This window comes from Apteryx rowi, unplaced genomic scaffold (assembly GCF_003343035.1).
Source record: "Apteryx rowi isolate R43461 unplaced genomic scaffold, aptRow1 scaffold_250, whole genome shotgun sequence".
In the NCBI taxonomy this organism is placed as follows: domain Eukaryota; kingdom Metazoa; phylum Chordata; class Aves; order Apterygiformes; family Apterygidae; genus Apteryx; species Apteryx rowi.
Genome location: NW_020448864.1, coordinates 186,247 through 206,082, shown reverse-complemented (window position 1 = coordinate 206,082; position 19,836 = coordinate 186,247). Strand labels below are relative to the sequence as shown.

Genomic DNA, 19,836 nt, shown 5'->3' with positions numbered 1-19,836 from the left:
AAAGAGTTGAAAGTCCCTAGCTGTCTACTTTGAACTTCTCTGGAGGTATTTATTAACATGATAGATAACTACGTGAGTTTCTCTGTCTTCGTGCAATTACTTCTAATGCACAGACAATCATTGGACATGGAAAGTTAGATGATGTCAAAATTGTAAATGGGTGTCTATTTCTTTGATTTTTAAGTGTTAAGAAGGCATTAACACATCTATCCACTAGGTTACCGCTTTCCAAATTTTCCATTGATTTCTCTCCTGTTATTTCAGTCACCTTTATTGAGATAAGCATCTACTACATTCCCCGTCAGACACAGAATACTAGGCTGAACAGACTTTTAGCCCAATCCAGCCTAGCTGCCACATAGTCTTACACACTGTAAGTTCCAGAAATGACACGGATCAGAACTATTGGTGGAGGTTCAAAAATATAATATGGTCATACAAAATAGTAATCATCAGGACTCGTTTGCTTTACAAACATATAAAATACACTTACTGTGAGGGCGAGGAGAGGAAAAGAAATCCTGCCATTTTAAAGTATATTATAGTCACAAAATTTTGAACAAATAAATTCACACACTGCTGAGTACACACACACACACACACATGTGGAGGCATGCACATGCATACACATGTGCACACACACACACACACACACACATGCTTATAGTTTACACTGCATTCTTCTGATGTAATGATTATTATTTTATTTGTACACCCACCTTTACTGCACATTCTAAACAAACAATAGACAACAGTATAAGGACTTTTTTTTTTTTCCTTAAAACTGCAACAAAACAAGTCTCAACATTTGCAAAACATTCCTTTATTATTAGAAATAAATTATTTTGTACAAAAATTAGCATGCGTTGACCATTGCATTTATTTCAGCATAACCCTGGACTTAATTCAGTCAGCCATCACAAGAAACAAACTCATCTTCTTATACAAGTTGAACAATGTAGGACAGGAAAGGAAATTGTCACAATCACAAAAAAGTACTTACAAATATAACATCAGACATGGTTTATTTCAACAGCATTTTTTTCACAAGCTAACATTTGTTTTCCTTTTGTGATTTACTTCCTTTTTTGAGTGAACAGTTCAGAAGTTTGACACTCAGTTTCTGTGTGATAAAACTGGGCTTCTCCTTCCCCTGTCTCTTTTTACCTTTTGCCTCTTGTTTAATCCTTGTCCTTTAGGAGACTGGCTATTGATTTGAATGTAGTCTACTGGTATTTCCAAGACAGAATTCTGGTGGTGGTAAAGTCTTTGTCTGTAATATCCCATCCTGCAGATCTCCCAGTGAATTTCAGACCTGCTTAGTTTGCCTGATTGCTGTAACTGACATAAGTTGTCTTGGTAGAGGAAGCTGTAAACCAAAAAAAACAAAACCAAACAACAACAAAAAACAAAATTCAGGATTTTTAGAAGCAAGAGAAAAAGAAGCAAATTCAGCATTTGAAGTCAGTCAGTATTCAACTACGTTTCCAAACATTATGGCCCATGTTAATGGAATTATCTAAGAAAGTTTAAGCATGTACTTAAGTGGTGAGCTTAGTTGGATCTCAAGTTCTGTGTTTTGGTTATAACTTTGTTTTTATGGTCTGGGGAAGCAGAGATCAAGAGAGGGACAGCACAACACTGAGTGGAGAAGGAAGATCCTGACAAAAACAATCATAATTTTTCTATAATACTTTGATTATTTCTCCTGTATGTAGCAGCAGGTTACCTGTTAGCAGCTACCTCTGTTTTGCTATTGGTTTTAAAATGTCTGTAACAGTATTTCAACATATTATTTGTCTGATATCATTTTAGCTGATCTTCAGAGAGTTTTTTAAGTCTAGAGCTTAACTTTTTCTCTTTTTTCTATTGGCTGAAGACAACTTTGCAGGTAGTCATGGGCTGTCCATCCAGCTCCTTGAAGGGAAGAAAGTCTAAAGTGGGAAAGTCTAAAGTCTCAAAGTCAGTGGAACTGGGTAACTAGTGCCTATGGCATGTGTTTTCTGGTGAGCTTTTGGACACAAAGCATCTGCATTTAAGTAAGCCAGTGGAAAAGTTTAAGAGAAGTCTAGGCTGTATTTCAGCTGCCATGCAGTTGTGGTATCCTCAGGTTGATCATTTCTCCCTTTGGCAAAGCTGACACCACTGATTCAGAAGGGGAAGGTTAAACACCTTTACCATTGTAAAAATAACTGTGAATCTTGTGTAGCAGTTTTTTTATTGGCTTGTAGCCCTTATATCTTATCCCTTTACATAATAAAATATGGCCAAGTCTCCACTGCTCTATTCATATCGTGGTGGGAAGAGGGAAATGGTTTTAGAATTCACAGGCAAGAATTACTTGATTCTAAACTAGATGAGCATAAGGCAGATCAGACTACTGGGGGACTGAGTCTTTCTTTTGTTTCTAAAATAAGGTTTATGCCACATTGCATAAATTAAAATTTGGCTTCCCATATACATCTTATCTTCCATCTGCGACAGTCATGTTCTGCTTATGACAGTGAGGACTGCAGCTGGCAGGATGAAAATAATTTGATGGCACAAAAATAGTCTCGTCTGTAGATTCAAAGATCTTTATTCTATTCTCATATCTGTCTTCCTTCCTTGATTTTTTTTTTTTTTTAATATAGAATCTGGTAGGAACGGCTGAGATAGGAAGACAATTCTTCTTACTGTCTCCTAAATCCAACACAACAATCTGGTGATGATTTTGGAAGAACAGATTTACAGAAACTAAGAAATGACTGTTTCCCTCTCCTGTACCTCTTCTCACTAAAGTTGCTGCAAAATGATATTAGGTAGTATAAATAATTAAATTTGCTGGTTGCTTCATCTTCATATTTTCTGCAGGTTTCTGAGGAATTTTATTTTAATCTTGCAGTTGCCATTTTGGAAGACACAGCAGAACTAGACCATTATAATTCATATGTCACTAGACTTTTTTTTTTAAGAAGGGATAATCAAAAGGAAGCTGCAAAACAGAATATTTCTTACTCTCACCTGCATAGGTAGCTCAAACATTTTGTGTCTGGTTAAGAGCTAATGCGTGAAATGATGATTGCTCTTAGCACACTGAGTCTGTCACATAAATCTGCTGAGCGATTGTAGTATTCCAGTATTGACATGAAATAGCTTTATTTGAATGTATTGGGACACTTGAAGCAAATATAGCCTCATTTACATCTTTCAGATCTTTCAGATGGGATGCACTGCTTCCATCTGAACTCTCCCATGCTCCCACAGCTGGATTTTTAAGAGGATTCTATTTTTCCTGTGGCCCTTTAAGTTCCTTCTGAGAATAACGCAGGACTGCTGAAATGGCACAAAGTTCCTTAGAACATAAAAGGATTTTGTGCCCAGTTAAGAAATAACAAATAAATGCACATCTGCAAATTCTGCACATTTGGGAACAAAGGGATGAAGAGAGCAGAGCCTCATTTTTTCCCTCGTTTTGAATATAGGCTCAGATATGTGATCAGGTTAAGCTAGCTTAACACATTACCCTGTATCAGCTGAGTTCCATGATAACTTTTCATGTGTATGCTTTTAGCCCACAGCAATATAACATAACCGGATTTATCATAACTTAGTAAACTGAATTATGTGAGGACATTTGCAAGAAGCTCAAAGCACACAAATAAATAGTTACTACACATCAGCTGATTTAGAGTAACTTATTAATTTGCTATAACTTGGTTGTATGTCTGATGCCTAAATAGTTTTGACAGATCTAATCTAGAATTGATCAAGAAACAGAATTTATCGTTGTTTATTCTGAGTGTCATCACTTTAAAAAATGATAGCAGGGAAAGCCAGTGTTGATGCTAGTTCAAAATGTGATAAATCTAATCTCATATCCAAACACTTTTTCACTTGATAAATATTGTGTCTTTACAGTTCACTACAATAACCCTACAGTTCCTGTTTGAGGATCTGAAAGCTTTAGCAGCTGGTGTCCTGGTCTTTAAAACTGTTAGCATTTCATAGTAATAATATGCACCACATTTGGCAAGCTCAGATGGCCATAAAAAGTAGCAAACTTGGCTCAAAATATTTCTGGAACGAACAATCTTTCTAGCTCCAGTTACTACATTGATGTTGGAATGAAACAAAGAGAAAAAGAATAATATGATAGAGGATCTAATGCAATTTAGAAATGTTACTGTGGGCTGACCTATATACATTTAAAGTAGTTGTCATTGTTATGTCCTCTGCAATTGCATATGGACTTTTTTTCTTCATTCTGTGTCCCAGATGCAATGTTTTCCACAGAACATATATATTTTTCCATATCAGAGAGGCTTATGTTCCTGTGGAGGACAACATGAATAGGAAGCAGTTACATGCAAGAGAATGAACTAGAGAGAAAAGAGTTCTCTTCAGTTTGAAAGCTAAAGGAATTACCTGTTTCATCTAATTTCTCACTTAGTACCATTATCATAACCAGTATTAGTGCTTGGGAAGTGAAGGGAAACATTCACTATCCACTTCTAGAATACCAGGAACAGCCTTATTTTCTAGATCACTTTCATATGCTATCATCAACAAGAAAAATCTACCTTGCATGGTGTCACTACAAGAAGAAATTATGCAGTGTTGAGGAGTTGTTACTTTTGACCTAGGGAAAACCATTTGTTTTGCATATGCACTGAGAATTCACAGGAACCTCCAAAAGTTTTTTTGAAAGTAACTGTTTTGGCAGAAGAGAGGGAAGATGCTCAAATCCAATGAATACAGAACACTTTTTGAAAAGTGCAAAATCCATCTTTGGCCAAGAGCTCAATTACACAGCTACAACTCCTTAAATTACAAATGACTTGACTCTGAATTTTTGCCTATGGAGTATTATCATGCATGGATCAAAGCCTCATCAGGATATACTCCCAGTGAATTTATGATTATACAGATAAGCTACTGCTGAAAACAATTTTAGAGTACAGTAAATAAGCATTACCCTGTGTACATCACACTACTGGGGAAGCAAACCTGCTTCCAAGAGCAGCTGTTCCCATGAATTTTATATAATCAGTTTAAAGAATCCCAGATACAGCATTTCTTAATTAGGTACAGTAGAAAAACATCAGATACACAAGACTTTCTTACTAACTCTCTTCCTCCTCCTACTGTGGAAGCCCTCCTTTGACCTTTCCTCAGAAGCTGATCATTTTGCAAACTCAGCAAAATCCACCCCTCTTTTCCTTCTGCATTTTCTTTTGGTGGCTTCTGAAGATTTGTGAAAGTATTGAGTTCTTCCTATTTCCATTCTGTTATTTGAGCCACAAGGAATTTCATCATCTTTCTTCTTCTGTCCTCTGTTATATGTGTTAATCTGAAGCTGTAGAAACTCATAGCTCAGACTGGCAGATTTACACATTTTGAAGGGTCACAAGTTTTGCAAGTTAATTTGTTTGCACTCAGTATGCTCCATGCATCAGCAACTATGCTATGGTAAACCTATGGACTATTTTTACTTGGTCCTCAGTCCAGCAAACTCTGATTGAATTCAGTGGGGGGTTGCATTTTTATGAAATAAGTACAATATTTTTATGTAAACTTGGTGCTGGTTTGTCTGAATGTGCACAAGCGAAATAGCATTCTTCAATTTCTTGTCAACATCATAAAAAAGTAATGAAAATTCATAAAACTCATTTTCAGTACAATGACTGAAAAATTAGTCTTTAACTGTAACAGCAGCTGTCCATTCCATGGAACCAACTCCTTGATAGAAACTGATTCTCTCTCACTACTAACCCGGGGATAAAATTACTGGCTCTATTCAAATATATATATATATATATATATATATATAAAAATTCTGAAGTCCAGTTTACAAGACTGTACGTCATGCAGTGGAATGGAAGCTATGACCACTGTTCTCTTCCATACCAGAGCAATTTAGAGATGTGCCAAGATTCAAGAACTTCTTCTCATTACTAACCCATGACAAATAAGAACATATAATGATTAAGTTGTATATGAATTATTACATTTTTGTACCAAGATGAACAAGACTACAACAAAGACTTGGATGAAAAGTGTTATTCTGGGGAGCAACAGTACCATTTATGAATTGTGATAGATGGACAAGTTAACAATAAATATTAACTCAAGGTAGAAAAGTGAAGGACTATTTTCACTTCCATATCTAACTCTAAAGCAAAAAAACAATATTAGCTGTTTTCATTGTATTTTTTCAACAGCCTTTTAGTTTTGAATATACAGTGATGACCACAGATACACCTCATGAACTGTCAGAACATATCGCAAATGGCACAGAATGCACAACACATCAAATTAGCACTAGCTAAAACAGATCATTTTAAAAAGATGTGGCTTTCCAAAATCTGTTCATGATTTTTTTTTTTACTAGCCTCCTGTCACCCATAAAAAACAGTTTGTTTGAAACAACTCTAGGCATTCCTGCACTGATCAGTACATGAATTCTGACACATCTCTGGATTCACGCAAAACAAGCAAAAAAAAAGAATGAAATTTATTACTAAAAGAAAGTGCTTTCAAGTGAACGTACATCTATTAGGAAGTACTGCCACTCTTGACCATGGGAAAGTCTACAGATGACTTACTGTTGGTTTCAAGACTTTCACATAGTTCAGTTTTGACCTCGCCATTTGGTCTGTCATTTCCTTTCTGGATCAGTTTGCTTTGCATTGTGGCAGCTGTCACTACAGCCTTGAAGCTCCTCTTCCTTTTTTGAACATTCTGCTCTGGATGAAAAATTATAATATAAACTTTGGGCATGTAGAGCATGCCCAGAGACACAGAAGCACTTAAACTCATGGAGACAGTAAGTGTTGTTGTCTGGATGTACATCTGGGAAGAGACAGAAACAACAACATGAAAATCATTGTTTGTAATATTGATTTAACATATAAAGGCAAATTATCTTAAAAATACTAGCTGGCCAAGGAACCAATATCACATTCTTTTTTTTTCTGTACATACATCAGAAGGATCTTTCACTTAAGTTGTCTTTAACTATAGACAAATATAGCTTCTTTATGTTGTTGGGTTTTTTTAACATCAAGAGAAATACATAATGCTTATTCATTCCCATAAACATAATCAAGCTGCTGTAGCAACTGCATTTTCAGATGATAAACAAATATGTCTGTACAGGGACAGTATACAAGCAGTGACAATAAGGTTAGCCTTGTATCATCTATTTTAATACACAAAAGCCTCTACAACAATATGCCATTTGGTGATTCAGCAGTGTGTGCCGCATGGTTCAACTGGCCACAGGCATAACGCAGAATCTGATGAGAAATCTTTGATATACCATTTGCATTTCAAGTATACAAGAAAATGAGTTTCTCCATAGTGAAGCTTGAATATTATCGGGTTTGTTGGAGGTGTTTTGGGTTTTTATTTTTCTGATGTTGGTGGTGGTGGTTTTGCTTTTAATGTTTCCACATTACTGTTGAATTCTAGTCACAATGCTCTGTGGCATATAATAAATATGTTAATATGCCACATTCCTTGTAAATAGGAAATCAAATAACAAGGGAACCAGGAAAACAGATTACAATGGACCTCAATTCCCTATAGAGACACAGGAAAAATCTGTCATTTCAGAGTGAGTTTGTCTATTGTTCACTATCACCTACTGAAAGAAAGCAATTCTGATCTTCCACAGTCCCATAAAAGGAAATTACAATGATCACTCCATGGTGAGAAAAGCAGAAAGAAGAGGATTTTTTTTTATTTGGAGAAGTATTCTGATAGCACATTAAAAATAGTTATTGTAGCTCTGTTCAACATTTATTTCCCCTAAGGTATATGAGACAACAATTTTAGTTACAATTCTGCATGGTTTGCTAAAATAAATAAGAATTCTCTCAGTAATAATGTTGCTAAAAGATACTCAATCCATCCTTTCTATGAGACGGAATAAAATCTGTTCATTGTCTTGGCAGCAGATTCACTGACATTGTAATGAGGCATGATTTTAAGCACTCGTTGATACTATCATGTTAACCTGAAGATAAGGTACTGAGTTGCTGCCAAGAATGTCAACTTCAGATTAACTGGTTTTACTGCTGGTAAGTGCCCTCAGGTAACTTAGCCTGTGGCAGAAAAGTAGAGATGTAAGAAGTCGGTGTGCAGTCACCATAACAGTTGCTCATTTTTGAATGTATTTTCAACTTACAAACAAAGTTTTTTCATTAGATACTTCTTCCTTAGAGATCACAATCTCTGCTCTCACTTAAAGCACTGTTAGGTGAGAAATGTGACAAATGTATTTCTATAGTACGAACTCTCACTCTGAACCATTCTGCAGAGGAACTCTATAATTGTATAGAAAACCTGCCAAATCTTACTGTAAACTGAGGAATACTCCAATCTACTCCTTAAAAAAGACTGGCCATGCTTCAAAGTCTGTAAGAGGTTGAACCTGTTTTCATGGACAGCTATGTGCATGAGACAGATAAGACAATCAAGATTTCCCATTGTGCCAAGGAAAGTGACAGAAGCAACATATTCCTTCATTTCAATAATACATCAATCTAATACATCAGAAAAAGCATACAATACAGTCTTTTCTCACATCAGTGAAATAACTTCATTCCTTTCAATCTCTGAATTGACAGTGGTGTGCCTGAAAGCAGACCTTGACCTATGTTTTGCATGAACACATTTAATGGTAACCTCACACAACTACATTAATACGCAGGTTTTTTCAGACTTCTATGAAAGGAGCTCTGTGCAGATGCATGTTTACATACAAATGGCACCAATGACAGCTATTTCTCTTTAAACCCTTTGGGCTGATGTCCAAATAAACTGGTATAGCAGTGGCTTGCAGGGTTAAGCATTGCATTAAGTGGTGTCCCAAAGCAAAGCAATTTTGGTTCATAAGGGTGATATAGATATTTGCTAATAGGATTTTCAAAACTGAGATCAATGCAAATAAGACCTTTAATTCACTGTAGGGCATATGAAAATTCCATTAGATGTAAAAAATATTTTTTTGAAGCCTTACTATTTTTGAAAATCCAAATCCATGGATATTAAGTGACTAGCTGAGCCTCATCCAAGAAATCTGTAACAATGACTGGCATCTGAACATTTTTTTAAGTTCTTATCAAATATCTGACCCATAAGACTGGTCTTTCTTTTGTGGTTCAGTATAAGAGTTATAGAAAAAAGGTCATATGCACAGGAGTACAAATAAAGAACTTCTGAGTGTTATGTGGTGAAATATATAAATTCATGTAGTAGTAATAATCATATTAGCAACACATATTTGCATTATGGTAGATCACAAAGGTCTATTTGAGATAAGAGATCCCAACGTACCAAACTCTCACAAATGCTAAAGAGAAACAATCTTTGCCTGAAGTTTTATATTCAAGTAAGCTTCAAATGGGAACCAAACCCTAAACTTGATCATGCAATAATGAGAGTCCATGGTTTTCAATGCACTTTGAAACAGATATTTTACATGAGTTATATCATTACATCTAATGCGTATTTTTTATGGATTTAATTGAAATGATCAGCACATAAGCCTGTTTAAAAAACCCCAAACTACAGATTCTTTCATGTTGCAGATTACAGTTCTTATGCAGTGGGATTTATTTATAATGATTGCTGTATTTTTGGACTAGCCCCTAGATATATTGAAACATTAGCATTAGAGCCAGTTGGGAATTTTCTGAAAGAACAATTTTAAAACAGTGAATATAATTTTTAGAGACTCAAGAGGCCTCAAGGATGCTGTTTTGCAAGGATAATTCTTACTGCTTACTCTTTAATGAAACTAATGAGAAAGAAGGACATCAAGAAACTTGCCAGGGTTTGAGAGGAAGGCTTTGAATGTACATACTTACATGTACATGTTTTGTGTGTGTACATGAATCTGACTCCATACACTTCCATGCAATTGTAAACTCAGATGGAGGCAAGCTGTCAGTTCCTGTGATCACTACACTCTATTGCTCTGATCTCTTTTTCCTTTTTTTTTTTTTTTTTGAATGGTCAGTTTAATAGTGTGAAGGCAATGACCATGACTGTACAAATCCAGTCAGAGAGTCTGTATGTAAGACAGGAATGTCTCTTGTTAATATCTTCCAGCTTTGGAATCCCCCTTCCTGCATGCTGATGAAGAAGAAGTCCAGCAAGCATCATGATGCCATACTGTTGCTTTGACTTTTGTCTGACTTATCTTCTGTTTTATCCCTGACAAAGGGACAATAACTTTTTATTGCTGTGCATTCTGGGTACTTTTATTATTCTGGGAGCAATAACTACCTATAAGTTTTACAGAATTATCTGCTCTAAAAATCAAGTAGCAACAAAAGTAGTTCAGTTTAATAACATATGAGGTCTGAATAATTTTTCATGTGTCTCACAATGGTAGCTCACTCTAAGTTATAGGAGCATAAAGGTCTCTTTTTCACAACAATTCATGGTTACACAGAAATGAATTTCAACACTCCTCACACTAAAATCCTTTCTCAACTACAACCTTTTTGTCCAATAAAGCCTTTCCTAGATATAACAAAGATTGCTATATCTATTCTCCTTGTTCTTGACAGTCAGAAGATATAAGATGGAAAACCAAATTCACAGTATCACAGAAAAAAAAAAATCTTGCTTCCCTTTACACTATGAGAAAAACTTGAGACCTAAATACCTTCCTTTCTCCATTCCCCACACCCCAGAGCTGACACAGGACCATTTTCTGCCTCCATAAGTGACAAAGGATCCCTCACAGCAGAAAGTGTCCCTTGTAAATGATGTAGATAGACTCTGTATCCGCACTCAGACACGTTATCTGCCTGACTCACAAATGACCTGGACTCTTTCCTCCTCAGAAGAATCCTGCATGCTTGGTGACATAGCTGCTGACTGCCTCAGCAGGTAAAATAGATAATGTCTGTATGACTATTTAAGGAATTTCTATCTTCTGCTAGGGTTTCTAGGCATATCTATTTCCTTTGTTCTCCTTTGAAACCTAAAATGTGACATTGGAAAAATTCTGGCATCTCAAAATGAGTTTTAAAAAAACACATACTTTAATGGCTTACTAAATTTGGAAGTACTTAAAACTTAATTAATGTCTCCTAGGTAACCTGAAAATTTTCTATGCATCTAAGCTGCTATGTGTACAAAAGTTCCCCAATGTAGGGAGCTGAGTGACTACCTCTCAGCTAGGTTTCACTGCTTAGAATTGTAAATATCCCCCAAGTCCCCAGTGGGATCCCACTGGGTGCATGCAGAGGCAGTGCTTTGCACACAGCATGCCTCGAGTTCAACACAAGGCAATCTCTTCTATTAAAGCGGAAAAAAAAAGATAGTAGTAATGTCACAACTTTTGTCCAGATTGCTTCCTTGGTTTGAGTTCTCTCCTACTCCCACAGATAAGATTACATTCAGACTCCCTCCAGACTTGCTGTTTTTCTCACCCTATTTATTTTGCCTTTCTACTCAGTTTTAATAGATCAAATAGAGGATATCTCCCACCCAGCCTGTTCCCTAATCTGATTTTAACAGTATACCCTAGAGAGGTGGGAGATGTGGCTATTATAATTTCTTGAGTGAACCAAATCTAAGTTTTCCACTTTGGTTCAAGTTTTCTAACTCACATCTCAAACTGACAGAGGTGCCTAATGTAGTTCCAAGTCAACTGCTCACCCTCCAAAAATAAGTGAGAGTTTAAAACCACACAGCTGATCTAAGGTCCCTTATTGGCTAATTCTGCATAGTTTGCCCTTTAGGATTGCCTTTCTCCTTAGACTGAAGAAGCCTAGGTATCTAATAGTGGGTCCTGACCTACACTGCTCAAACAGATATACCCAGACAGGCACTCTTCAACCTGTCCCACGCTGCTGGTAACACAGTGTGTATCATTGCAGAAGATGGAATTGTGGTTTAATTTTATTCTCATCCTTATTATCAAATACTTTATGCCACTAGCTCCTCTCCCCTCCGTGAATCTTCTTGGATCCTTCTGCCAAGTTCTTTTTTTAGGCCAGAGCTGCAACAATCTCCCTTTCCCAGAATGGCTTTCTGCTCTCGTTCCTTCCCCCTGCACTTGCCCTCACTGTCAGCTCTTGGAAACCTTTATCAGAGCATTTATAGCCAGAAGGAAAATGATACATGATGCAATAAAGATACATGCCATCCATCTGCATACTTCCCACAGATTTGGGAAGACAGCAAAACAGCCCCTCTCAGTTTATGGTGGGGAGAGCAAGAGTCTTTTCAGACTCAGTATAACACTGAAAGCATTCATAGCCATCCATCCTTACCTGCAGAATCTAGAGTACTCAGAAAAAGCCTGTCCTTTTAAAGTCATGCACATGCACATTACAATTGGTTTTGCATGTGTTGCTGCTTGCTAAATAGCTGATTGGACGACAAGACCTACAGTGTCACAGTCATGTTCACAGAGCAGAAAGACACACTGTGGAATGGATTTCATACAAAGAATCACTATGGAAAAGGCTGGCTGCAGGCAAATATATTAGAAAACAGGGAGGTTGCAATGCTGGCAATGGGCTGAGTTAGAATAACTAACCAAAAGGATTCCTACTTTTCTGCAGTACCTCTACCCCACCACACATAAGCTTGCACTGATGGATTTTTATTGCTTTCATTGCACAACACACTTCTATACTTGGGCCTGTGAGAAGAAAATTCACCTTTTCTTGAAGAAAAATATTACAGGTGCAAGTAATTTCTCATTGTTTTTCTCATTGACATAACAAGTTTATTTTCCAAATATAAGATACACTTCATGGAACAAGTTTTCTTCAAATCTTTTTTCAGTTAGAAAACATGGGAAACTCCTGAACATATATATTGCTTCTAACTTTAAAAAATATTATTTACAAAACTACTAATTAAAATGAGTCTGTGAGAGAAAAAGTCAAAGTCTTCAGTAACATGAAAGTACCACAGTCATTTGCTTATTATCTCAAGCAGTAAATGTAGGCTATGATTCTGTACATTGAAGAGAAAATTAGGAAAACAAATCCTCTTTCTTTTTATCTGTACATTTCAGGTGTCTTCACAAATTTTCAGAGAAATGGAAGATCTAATGATAGATTTCAAATTGAATGTGTGTCAGCTTCAAAAAGTATGAACTTTCATAAAAGCCTGGATGCTTGAGTAGCTATGAAATCTTGCAGCCTCAGTGGAATTTGTATATACCCACACATCAGAAACTAAATTATGGTAATAGTTTCACTGTTCGATGTTTTCCCCTTTAAGTTTGATTTTGATCTTTCTTGTAATATTTGTAAGTATTCCTTTCTATTTGTAAATTATTTCATGCAGAGAAAGGAATGGCTTTACCATGTCGCTTTTTAGCATTGTATTTACTGTTTTAAGGAAGGCAAATGCAGATTTGTTGAAAAATTGTATTTTCCACAGCTGCACATTGCAAAGTTTATAGATCACAAATAATCTAAGTCTTTAACTTACAGAATTTTCCTCCAAAGTGTATTTTCATCACATACCTAAAATTAACCTTAGTTCATCTAAACACTTTTTAGTGACTCCTCAATACCTGATTTTACCACAGAGGTAGAGCAGGATCACTCTATCGCAAACAAAGACAAGTCCTGGAACTGGAAATTAAATGTTCGCTCCACCAAGCTTCACTATCATATCCTTTCATTTGGGAACAACTTTATTGGACGAATAATGGTTGTCCAACACTGAATATCTCCTCATTTCATTTCCTAACAAAATATGATATATAAAAACAATGATAGTTGACCTCTAGGGCTCTTGGTTCTGGAAAACAATTAATGTAAATATAATACTCTAGCAGTACATCTATAGTACTAAATTAAACAATGTTAAGGTCTATACCTGGGCACTAGAACTTTATTGCCTACACAGTTAAATTGTAATTGCCTATACCATAAATTGAGAGCACTCCCAGTATGAGTGGGCCTGGGCCTGGGCCAGCTCACGCTCTCCCAGACAGCTCCCAGGAGTTTGCCCATAGTTTGAGACTATTCTCCTTAGGTAGTACAGATATGCCCTCTCTGTTCTAGCTGAAAGTCTAAGAGATTTTAAAAGCATCAACCTAGCTAGACCATGCCAACTGGTTTCATAGCCTGAGAATTGTCTTAGCAACATGTATTTACTTGCTTAGATAGAGCCTATGTTCACGTGGAACTATGTGGAAACTAATGCTCATTGTCATTACTTTTAGCAAATGTCATTTTTATCATAAAATTCTAGAAAATATATTTTTTTGCCTGTTTTACTTCCTTGGGCTTGTTCCTTTCCCTTCCATTTGTTTCACTATACAAATTTCAGACGCTTTTTCTTTTCTGTAATTGAAACATTTGAAAAAGTTTTCTGGTGGTATGTAACATCTGTAGACCCAGCCTGTGGCTTTATAGATAACATCATAGTATATTGGCATCTCAAATTACACTGTTTTATGGCAAAGATGGTGAAGATTAGTTTGAAACAAGTGTTGCACTATCAAAAGTTCTACTCTTTGGGAATAAGCAACATTTTTGAAGATTAAAAAAGTCACAGTTCAGCTTTATTTTAACTGCAACATTTATTATAATTTTTTACTTAGAACAGTAATAAACTAAAGTCTGCTTCTGTACTGTGGTCCATCCTTAAAATTTCAAGACAGGTGTCATAGAAAATGCTATGTATTGCCTTGTAAATCTTCAAAATCATTTGCAATATCAATAGGAAATCTTTTTCCTTCTCATAATATAAGTCAGATATCACATTACCATACAACCTACATATATCACACCACTCCAGTTTATTATGGTATTATGTTTTCTCAAGGCCCCATTCATCTCATCATCCTTACTACAGACAAAGCCACAGTAGCCAACCACTGATCGAAAACCAATCTGTACCAGGTCTGCTGTAATGTATATGTTGATTCTCATATTCAGGAATGCTGAGCCCTGAAAGCTCAAATTGTACTCCAAGTAGGTACTCACAGTTAGAAAAACTAAGCTAAGAAATTGCCAAATACTGGTAAAAGCAATGTCAATATTAAATAGCCATACCAGAAAAGTCTTCCATGCATGGAAAACCTGAAGAAGGAGATTATTCAAAAGTAGTTCATATGTTATAGATTAATTGAATCTTCAACATAGTGTAGAAGTAGGATTTTTATCGTATATTGTGTTACATTCAAGATCTTCTCATAGGCAAAATGCCAAATCAAGAAGCGGTTGTTAGTCTAATTAAAATCTTAACAGTCTAATCAAAACTACAATAAACATTATTATTAATCCAGTTACAGTGATACTAGCACTTATAGTCCAAATTTTTGAATTATGACAAAAAAGTCTCATTAATAATCTAGCTAAAATTGTTGTACATAAGCTTCCTAGTATCAATGCCTTTTCTCCAGTGGCACTCTCATGTTCCTTCAGTTCCTAAGGACACTAGATTCAGTCCCTCTGAAGATGGCTAGAGGGAAGGGGAGTTTATGTGGAGTCATCAGCATCCTGAGTCCTTAACCAGGAGAAGGTGTATGATATTATGATGGGGGTTTCTTCCTCCTCAGTTTTGGGCCCACTTGGGGTTATTTTTATGAATTTTCTAACACGGTCTACTTATTTGATCTTTCTTAAATTAGTTCCCAGCTATGGTCAGTCTATCTTCATACATTAACTATTCATTAAAGTCACATAATATCTCCTCCCAGTCCCAATTAAAATTAAGTGTTTGTTACTCACTGACTGCACAGGTTTGTTAGATCTTTACTATATACTATATTCACAGAGCTAAGGTGAAGCTTGCTAGGCAATAATCACCTGACTGCTAGATAGTTGTTATCACAATTAACACAAGTTCGAGACAAACCCAAGCAGGTCCCGAGACCTCGTGCTGTCAGGTCAATACAAAATCTGTGGCCTTTTACTGCTAATGGCAAAATCATATTTACTGGGCTACAGTTGGGTACTCTGTACAAGCATGAATTTCACCTTTGTTTCCAGTTTTATTTATAAAAATTGTTCCCTTATTATAAGATTTACAGAGATTTTCTACTATGTTCTGCTGGGCTGCTATATTCTAGCCTACAAATCACTTTCATATTCCTTTCAAATACTTAGCAATCATAACTCTCTTTGTTCAAAAGCATTCTGATTTGCATGACATAAATCAATACACCTAGATAAGATACAGCACAGTTTAGAGAATTATTTTATATTTTTACTTTTATAATTTTAGCAAAAGTGTATTTTATACAAGGCATCTCTTATTAATCAATTCAATCTTTAGATATCTACTTTGAATGCAGATTGTATTTGTCTAAAGGCTAAATCAGGTAGCTAATGTGGCAGATGGGCATCTATTCAAAATAAATTCATGTAGTTTGGCACATCTTCAATTATACTCCATTTCAAAATATGGAAGCTGACATTTTGGAACACTCAAAACTCAAGAAGCCAGTTGGCAACACCAAAATTGTCACTTTCATATGCATAATTGTCTAGTGATGAAAAAGGGAAGAAAGTTGCTTTATAGAGAGCTGAAGAAAGACACTACCAGGAAAAAGAAAATAGTGGAGTTTGATGACTCACACTCCAGGTTTAAAATAAAAACTAAATCACATTCTGCAACACAAGGAGACCATTGCTGTTGACTGAGACATTCTTAGAACTAGAGAATATTAGCTTGCTGAGTAGCAAGCAATCTTATTTGTTGTCCAGATTTGTAATTTATAGATATTACAATCCTGTCTTTTTTTAATGATCAGCATTTATTGAAGATCTGTTTCCCATATTCACAAAGCTTAGAAAAAAATTGTTAACTTTAACTGCCAGCTTATTATGCTACTACTAACTGCAATTTACTCCTGGTTTTCTGAAGTCCTTTAAATATGCATAATGAGTTAACTAAAGAAATAACCGTGCTCTAGAAATTCTATAAAACAACCTCTAATTCTGTAATAATTAACTTGCTACTAGGTTTACTTTTATAGTGTGTTTATTTATTTAGTGCATATGGCTTAAGCGTCAGAGTTCAAGTACCTGATAGAGACAAATATTAAATGAAGTACACTTGTTCAGAAGATAATTTTATTTAGCATCTTCAAGCAGGGCATAATTAAGTTATTCTGTCATACAAAATGATGGAGGCTTAAATAAGTAACAGCTGGTTACCCCAATGGCTGTACAACTGCAGGCAGCCTTTGGCAGAAAAAGCTGTGCAAACATAACCAATACATTATGCTAATGGAAATAATGTAATGAGCAAAGAAGCAGCTAAAATGGAACAACAAAAAGAAAAACAAACAATCAAATAAGTGCCTTTAGCCCTTTGCATGCATTTCAATTGCAATTTATGAAAGGAAATCTTAAAATGACTGTATTCAGGTACTAGCCATATCTAGAAATGTTTGTCAAGTTCATTCCTTATGTCAGAATAAGTTTAATGACAGCAGGATGAATCCACAGATGGTTGCTGTTTTGACTTCAATGAATTTAAAGTGAATTGTTCCAAGTGGGGAACTGGCCAAAAAACCATTAGCTAATAAAAGCATTTTTTTCATTAGTTTTCTTCCCACTTTTTAGAAGAAGAAATAAACTGCAGCGTAAGTGGTCACAATTGGACTTAAGTATATGTGCATTATAAAAGTATTTTCCCTTCTTTACTATTAATCTATACCAGATCCATTTGAGTGTTTACTTGCCTTGGTACTTTGACTGTTATTGTTACATAATTCATTATGACATTGCTCCAGTAAACCTTTCCTCTCAGATTTCATTCTTCATAGAAACCCATTGTGAATTCCCTACCTAGTTCTGAAGCAGGGAAAAAACTCCCACTAACTTGAACTGGATTTCAGAATTAGGCCCAAGCTTCTTAAAGTGCAGTGCATATTGTATGTTTTATGCTATACACTATTCTACATTATGCTGTACACTATGCTACACTAGCTATTCTATGCTGCATCTAATCCACATCCTTTTCAAAGTCCTCTTCAAAAGCAGTTTCAAAAAAAAACTTTTCAAAATAAGTCTTTTCAAATAGGAATTTTGAAATAACTCATGCTGCCTTATGTTCCAGGCCAAAAATCATAATCTAGGTTATCCAAAACAGAAGCAGAGGACAGGGATTTCCTGGGGCAGAGACAACAACTGGGAGAAGCTTAAGGACAGAAAGGTAACTAGGGGAAAGAAACAGCATTTGGGCAATTAGTTTATAAGCTGTTGGAGGCACTAGGAATACAGAAACAGAGAGAAGCCTCTAACATAAATTTTCTCTTGTATTTGTCACACGTGAGTACAACCTACACTATTGCTGAAATGCAGGTGACCCACCAACTGCACTCAAAGAAAACTGCTATGTACTGAAAAAGGTATCATAAGTAAAAGTCTAATACGAACAGCAGCAATATAAAATGTCTTATGCAATGTATTCACACTAACTCTATATAGGAAGTGCACAAACTCTGAACACAGAGCAACTATCCTTGCTCCACAGAATTCATTTACATAAAGAATGTCAAAGAATATGACAAAAAGCAGAAGACAGTGCTCCAGACAAATTAGCAGAGTCCAGGCAGCTTAGCAATCAGAACTTGGCTTTGGTATGTCTTAGTGTCCCTTCATGATGGTTCATGATGGCTGTAAGAACCTGGCCAGTTCCATTCAAAACAATATTTTTATTGGTTTCTAGCTATGTGGCTATAAATACCCTGAATTTCACTTGGGCATTTTTTCTTTGAGCTCAGAATAATGCAGAGATGCAAAATTTCAGTTCTTTTCCCCCACTGTCTGTGTACCTTTTATCTAGCCAAATGCCCAGAGTACACCAGTTCAGAAGAGAAAGAGAGTAGCTGGCTCCTTAAGATTATGTAAAAGCTTATCTGATTTCTATAACCAATGTGCTATAATGCCCTGCATTTATGGACTCCTTTCTTCTTAGAGAGCAGACCTCGTAAAAGCTCACCACTATTTCATGTCTGCCCAGGTTCAGATCTATCAAGAAGAGAAATCGGCACGTGGGACAAACGTCTTCATTTCTCCCACCCAGTTACATCAATAGCATAACCTTATAATTTAAACTTGGCCTTTTGACTCCCTAACACACCTCTGATGCATTTTCATTACAATTCCAAGATACCTTTTCACTTGATGGCTCCATTTACCAGATACAACTGATCTTTATGCCCACCAAACAAATAAAAAAAAAGCAAATAAGGGTCATGCATAGAAAGAGAGGTAGTGGCATATTCTTAACCTGAAGAAAGTTCTGCACCAGGGAAGTACTCTTTAGTGCCACAGGACTAGTGCCAGGTCCCCACCCCACACACACCCACACACATATGATTGATTGTTCCTGCAGGCACAGGCAGGACTGTTTTATGACTGTATGCAGCCTGTGTCAGTTGCAACAGCCTGCCACCAGACAAAGCACATCATCAATTATCTCATTTAGGACCAGTCATACTTCTGTTCAAGCCCAATCCTGCCATTCCACAGCATGATTCAATCCAGCTGTTTGTAATGTGACTGAAACTGCCTCATTTATTTTGGCTTCATGAATACTTATTTTTCTGAAAGTGTTACATCATGCCATGGAGTCCTGGTACCTCACCTTCAAAACCAACTACAGCTTCCATCCGAAGTGCATGCCTGCATTTCCTTTACATGGGAACTTTTCTGGGTGAGGGAGGAAATGGTGGAATGCATTCTCCAAAACATGGGCAGTGTAGACATCTGGATTTGGGAACCCTTGAAGCGGTAGTATAGACATAATCACAGAATCACAGAATCGCTGAGGTTGGAAGGGACCTCTGGAGATCATCTAGTCCAACCCCCCTGCTCAAGCAGGGTCACCTAGAGCATA

The 19,836-nt window shown here is 36.2% G+C and overlaps 1 protein-coding gene across 1 annotated transcript in view; it reads right to left on the bottom strand.

The window, feature by feature from the left end:
• Positions 1-1,319: 1,319 nt before the first annotated feature.
• Positions 1,320-19,836, bottom strand: part of LOC112966622 (metabotropic glutamate receptor 8-like) — a 204,551-nt gene continuing 186,034 nt past the window's right edge. Inside the window, exons 8-9 of the mRNA XM_026066938.1 lie at positions 6,588-6,834; positions 1,320-1,369 (exon numbers count right to left, since the gene is read on the bottom strand). Of these exons, the coding sequence (XP_025922723.1) occupies positions 1,320-1,369; positions 6,588-6,834 (297 nt within the window). The remainder of the gene's footprint in view (positions 1,370-6,587; positions 6,835-19,836) is intronic.